The sequence below is a fragment of the Sinohyriopsis cumingii genome, chromosome 6 (genome assembly GCF_028554795.1).
Source record: "Sinohyriopsis cumingii isolate HCF-2022 chromosome 6, ASM2855479v2, whole genome shotgun sequence".
In the NCBI taxonomy this organism is placed as follows: Eukaryota; Metazoa; Mollusca; class Bivalvia; order Unionida; family Unionidae; genus Sinohyriopsis; species Sinohyriopsis cumingii.
Window position 1 is genome coordinate 165246248 of NC_142966.1, and position 6506 is coordinate 165252753.

Sequence of the window (6506 nt, forward strand, 5' to 3'; positions counted from 1 at the left end):
TCCATTGTCAGATGAAGTCAAACGAAAGCAATTTCTTTAATACACGCTTCTAAAAATTACAAATATCATCCCGTACAAATTATAATATCTTGTACTAAGCAATAACATTTTGACTAAGGGATAGGTAGTTTATGGATCTACTGTCCATTATTAAAATTGTTGCAATCTATAGGATTTTGTGACTTGCGTGGCTAACAAAGAAAGAGAGTAAATATAATAAAGATAGTTATCTTATAAGTTTAGTTAACACATTTAATTACACAAGTTATGACGGAATGATTACATTATGCATCCATCATTAATTAACACCAATGAGTTTTGTTGCAATTTTTTCCCCTTAAATCTACAATGTCTTGTTATTTATACATTATTACGTACCGGATTCACTGTGATCTATTGCAGAGTAAGCAGATTCAGAGTAAGCAGATTCTGCTGCTCCCGTGTGATGTTTGAGTTTCTGGGAAAGAAATAGCATATGCACCGTAAATATGTGCTGTATCTATTCCATTCAAAGATGTCTGGTATTGCTTCCATTTGTATGCCTCACTCGACATATGTTGAGAGTAACATATTTTAGCTCGTTAATTATTCGTTTTGATATATGATAAGGTTTTGTGTGCACTGTTCTTGATTTCCATCCCATTTATACTGTTAAATAGATTGCTGTTTCAAAATATGCTGCCAAAAGATCAATTTTGTCAGAGATAAGTGAAATGGTCTTTCATTTCGAACACCTTGTTCGAGATTTATGGAAGACACAAAAATCGATTATTTTACATGGATGCAATAAATATATCGAAAATGTACTCAGTCTCATGCGATATCATATCGGCACCAGGATATTAGCTTGATGAGTGTTTGTTTCATCGTTTCATTCAATTTTAAGTACAAAGAGCACTATGCTAGGTTACGATTTGTTAAACATGACTAGTTTTAGTGCAGGTGCTTAACATAGATCTCTTTGATAATTGTGGGCAATTATATTGTATTCGAACTTTCAACAACTTCTTCTACAACAGGTACATAATTGTCCTTCTTTACAAAACAAAGATAATTTTGAATAATCTTTCAATTAAAATAAAATGATGCTGATGGTGCATTGAGGGGGAAAGTTTTAACCTTATAAACCAGTGTCATTTTATGCTGGTGTGTAAGCAGAATTAACTATCAGGCCTAGAACCAATGTTTTCCTTTCCAGCTAATTACACAACTTTAAACGACATTTTTCGTTGGTTAAAAATTGACAAGTTGTAATGGTTGATTGTCAGTCTGTTTCTTCACGTATGTCTTCTTTCCCCAATGTATATGAAGATCATATGTAAGAACACAAACACAAACAGAAAAGCCTTAGTAAATTAAGTAAATCAATTCTTTGGTCACCTTGTCAAGCCAGAAAAAATAAAAAACAATTTGAAAGCGAAGTCAACTTCATATAAATTCGCCTTTAGAATCTTTTACGTTTCTTTAGGTTTCATTTAGCAAAGACATAAAATCCCGTTTCAACCTTGGAAGTTAAAAATAGCTATGAGAATGCACGAACTTTGTCCGTATGAAAACTATTTGTAGCTAAACAATTTAAAAATCAATACATCTGTCTATTCAAAATAAAGCCAAATTGCACATTGACAAGCTAAGTGAATAACCAAAGGTTAGGCATTGTTTATACAAACTGTATACTTATATCATATAGTCCAGATTGAAAAACTAGTGAAAAGAGGAATTAATTCAAAAGAAATGCACTAAAATGAGTACCATATTGAAGAGGGCAAATCTGCTATGTATTAGAATGACCTGAACTATTCAATATGTCATGGAAAAGCCAAGCAAAGCTATTCGAAGCTAAAACCAGTTCACGCTGCAATGGTAAACAATAATTTTCCAAACTATAGTGAAAGAGAAAAAGTATTCAATTTTAGACATATTGTTAAATATGTTCAACCAATCGTACCAAAGTAATTAGATTCAACATTTAACAACTAAAGTTCAAAAAGGAAGAATTAATAAAATTTCAAGAATTTGCTTTATTGCAGAATTTTGCTTTATTTAATTAGTACGGAATAATAGGTTTTGCCTTTTAAACTATTTTGATAAGTAATTTAAATTTCTTCTTAATTCAAACGTTGTAACATGCAATAAATTAAATTGATTGGGAAGGATATGTCCTGATTTATATCTGGATTTTGTGGTCATTACATAGCTGTATGAGAAATTTAAATTAAGATATATTATTTGCATGAATATATACTTTTTTCAGTCATTTCATTCAAGTAATTATTGTATAGTCTTTTAAATAATCACTAACAATTGATTTTTTCCTAACCATTAAAATATAACAAATGTATGGATATGCCCTTATATAATTCAGTGTCCTGAGTTATAACTGTGTAGTTAATGCATACATTATTTTGAAAAGAGGACCAGATTATCAGAGTATGTATCAGATGTCTTGCACATCTATAGTTATTGTCCTGCGACGCAGGGACCCATTATATTGCAAAAAAATCACGCATAAGCAAATGGCTGCAATTCATTTGACAAACCACCTAATAACCAAAGTTTCAAATATGTAGTCTCAATGTAAATCAACTTATCATAGGGACAATACTGTGCACATGATATTATGTATCTTGCGAATGACAGAAAATACAGTCTTTAATATCTCAGTATTAACTCTGGCACTAACTACATTGTGGCCGAATACATTAAGACACCCAATAGAAACGAAACATAATGCAATACCTCATAGTGACTGTATAAATTGACATCAAATTCTACTGTAGCATTGATGCTTGCAATGTTCGTTGACCCGCTTTGGTTTTGTTTCAGTTCCTCAATATTATAATAGGCCCTTTGGTTTTCAATGGTGGTGTTGTCAACATTCTGGATTGGTGTATCTAAAGGAGGCAAAAAATGTATTCTGCAGAAAGAAGAGATAGTGATTCATATGTCCTTAAAGAGTAAAGCTAACACGTTTATACTTCTCAAATATTTCTTGTTGCAAACATAGGCCTATGAAAATTCAATTATATATACGCAACCCAGATTGTTCTTTAATTCTTTTCTTTTGGTAATTATGGAATGCGGACATTGCTGTTTCCTTTTTATGTATTTTCGTTATTAATGATCCAAATAAGCATTAAAGCTAGACCTTTAAAGAAACTGTAGTTTAAAGAGCATGGTTTGATATTAAATTAAGACATTTACCTGCATTAATGCCAGCTAAATTACTGAAATTGGGAGACATTTCCATAGTTGTGGTGTTTCTTTCCATTGTATCCCTTTTCCTATTATAAGATAAATAGAGTGAATTAGAGGTGAGAATTCGTAAATCGTAATTTTTCTCTACTCAAAACAGAGTTGCATAACAATTGATATGTATATTGATTTACTTATCATTCGTAAAAGCTTTGTAAATGTTTCTCTGCTCAAGAGAGAATTGGACAACAATGCTATCGCCAAGGTAGTAGGATGCACTTGTTTCATCGCGTTGAGTAGAAATGATGTACAAACGTGGTAGTTCGATACAATGAATAATATACATATAATTGACTTTCAGTATGAGTGAAAAACAATGACATTGCGATTACTGTTAAGGATTACGCTTCTTTTGGGCTACAATGTATTCAAACTGTTGCCATTATGAACGCGATGTCAAAAAAAAGATGGAGTGCCATTCCAGGTGACCCTTAAAGGGGATTAAACTAAGCAGCAACACGAAGTAAAACACAAGATTTAAATTTTCCGAACTGTTAATTTACTTCAATAAAATATAAAATCAAATGAAGCTAACGAATTAAAAATATCTTACAAAGTTCGTATGTGAGCACCAAATAAGCAAAATCTGAATCACGAATCACAAAGAAGACATTCGAACGTTCAAATCCTTAAATTGTAAAATAGCAGTCACAATACGACTTCCTCACAGTTTTGAGCCCATCAAGAAGTAGGGCGTGCATGATATCTCTACAGACCAAATTCACTCATAGTGTCACATGAACTCCATTGAAAATAAATGCCTGGCGTACATGACCGAAATAGTTATTGATTGGACCTTGACAATCAGCTTTTATTTATGAATGAAACTTTACACGTAATGTGCACATATTTTTAATGTAACACAAGTGAGCCACTGAATTAAAGAATTCAAAATATAAATGTCATCAACCCAAATGACTTAAATAAAACTATATTCCAAATTTTACAGAGAAAATAGATATCCTTAACACAGGCCATTCTACACTAAAGCAACACTAGTTGTAAAATGAATGAGACGTGTAACGAACCATAAGACGCACCGAAAGCACCGTATTGATGTATGATGACGGATATTTTTAAGCTTGTATACTTTTTCAGTACATTGATATAAGTATGTTAGTCAAAACCCGCAAGAAAATATAACCTGAGAAGAAAGTAGAAGAGTATATTTTACAAATTGAATTGCTTTAAAGGTTTTCTCCTCCAGATACTTGAAAGAAACATTAATATGATTCTGTATAAATATCTGCTCTATAAGTACAAATACCAACTATAGATATAATGGAACAATTTGGAATAAGTATTTTTGTTTATAACTATTTTTTCCATATTGACTTGCCTTCGTCTTTTTACAGTTATGCATATTACAACGATGATGATGATTGCAGCTATGGCAAAAGAAGCACTGACAGATACACCTATTACAACCACATTAGTATCAGTAAATGGTTGTTGCTGGAAATTTGTATCAACTGAAATAGAATATATAATTGTATATGTCAAACGCTTACTATCTATCTATATATCTATACATATATCTACCTGTCTATATATCCATCCATTTATCTATATATCTTCCTATCTATCTATCTACCTATCTATCTATTATCTATACATCTATCTATCTGTTTGTCTGTTTGCCTGTCTGTCTGTCTGTCTGTCTGTCTATCTATATATCCATATATATATACATACATACATACATATATATATATATATATATATATATATATATATATATATATATATATATATATATATATATATATATATATATATATATATATATATCTGTCCATATGTTTGATAATACATAGAAAAGTAATTAATGTAACAGAAAATCAGAAACAATATCCATGCTTTATTCCTTTGAGCGCGTTCGCATTATTTTTATGGATGCTCTTCAGGTGAATATATCATTCCTTTACAATATTTTTGCAAAACTGAAGAGCATCCATAAAGAAGATGTGGAATCTGACGTCAATGTTTTGTGTCTACATGAAGTCAATATTGTATGCATGTTTTCCTTGTTCTGAATCTATGTGAATGATTGTCCACTGAAGGCATATATCAAATTACCCCAAGGACCAGCTAGAGGCTGATATTGCACATGATGTGGGTGGGCAGTTGGTCAGATAAGCTGAAAACAAGGGCAATACATATATACGATGCTGATGAAAAGTGGAATATCTTGTTTTAGTCTAAAATGTGAAGGCCTTTTACAATCAGAGTACATTGATTTTTGTTCTTCTCAAAATTCTTACAAGAGTGCTGGTAGTCTGAGCAATCGGATAAACGCAAATATGATATATTACATACAGCAGAGGAATTCCAGGTATGTGACGGCAAGCGATAGCAACTGATAGGACAATTGATAAATTGAATTTTACCGGAAAACATAAGATACTGCGTGTTAGGTGCTTTCATTTCAGCCAATGATCAGCGTGATTCTTAAAACTATTTATAATATAATGTTTTAAAAAAGATAGATTCTTCCAATGTTATTTAACAAAAATGAAAAGCTGTATAGATATATCTATAGATATATGTGTGTGTGTATATATATATATATATATATATATATATATATATATATATGTATATCCGTTAGCTTCTGTGAAAAAAACGGTCGTATGACACCTCGCAAAGCTCAGATCAAAAGTTTCATCTGTCTTAACTCTTTCATCCTTCTGCTCAAATTGATATTGAAATGAATACTTGGAGGGAAGATGCTTGAAGTCTTAGCTCCACGCTACATCTTGAAAGTACACCCTCAAGAAGTGCGTGGACCTCTGTTGTTTCCAGGCAAACATTTCAAAACGGAAAATGCATTCAAGTCTATCATCACGATGAACATTTCGATGACATTACCAGTATCACTGGATTCCTAGGACACGGTTATTATTGTGATAAATATGACAATGGCTATAGCAATCAAGAGCAACACAAGCATTATGGATCGAAATGTGAGGGGTGTTCGTCCTCTAAGCCCAGTCTTGACGAAGGACAAGAAAGAGTGCCTTGCCGTGCTTGTCAGCGCACTTTTGACATCTCAGTCTGTTACCAACAACATCTGAAGACGCAAGGTTCACGGCGGAAAAGTGCTTGTTAACTGCCGAAATTGTTTCCAACTTGTGGAAAAGGCATATGTAGCAATAATGCCAATAACGTATGTCGAGGAAAGAAGCGATGTCATGTTTGTCACCAAAGTATGGACTTGGAACACGAATGCTTCATTCCAAAAACAAATT

The 6506-nt window shown here is 32.2% G+C and overlaps 1 protein-coding gene across 1 annotated transcript; it reads right to left on the minus strand.

Annotated features, from left to right (window-relative positions):
• Positions 1-370: 370 nt before the first annotated feature.
• On the minus strand, positions 371-3475 carry LOC149798464 (uncharacterized). Its single transcript, XM_089960184.1, has 3 exons — positions 3205-3475; positions 2740-2894; positions 371-457 (listed from the first exon to the last, which is right to left on the minus strand). Exons 1-3 carry the CDS (start codon positions 3269-3271, stop codon positions 371-373), a joined length of 309 nt encoding a protein of 102 aa, XP_089816310.1. The 5' UTR covers positions 3272-3475.
• Between the last annotated feature and the right edge of the window lie 3031 nt (positions 3476-6506).

Excerpts from the sequence above, each read along its gene's own strand:
- LOC149798464 (XM_089960184.1), bottom strand. The coding sequence starts at position 3,271 with ATGGAAAGAAACACCACAACTATGGAAATGTCTCCCAATTTCAGTAAT. Across the intron at positions 2,895-3,204 it reads TTTAGCTGGCATTAATGCAG|ATACACCAATCCAGAATGTT; the intron begins GTAAATGTCTTA and ends TGCCTCCTTTAG. Across the intron at positions 458-2,739 it reads ATTTATACAGTCACTATGAG|AAACTCAAACATCACACGGG; the intron begins GTATTGCATTAT and ends TTTCTTTCCCAG.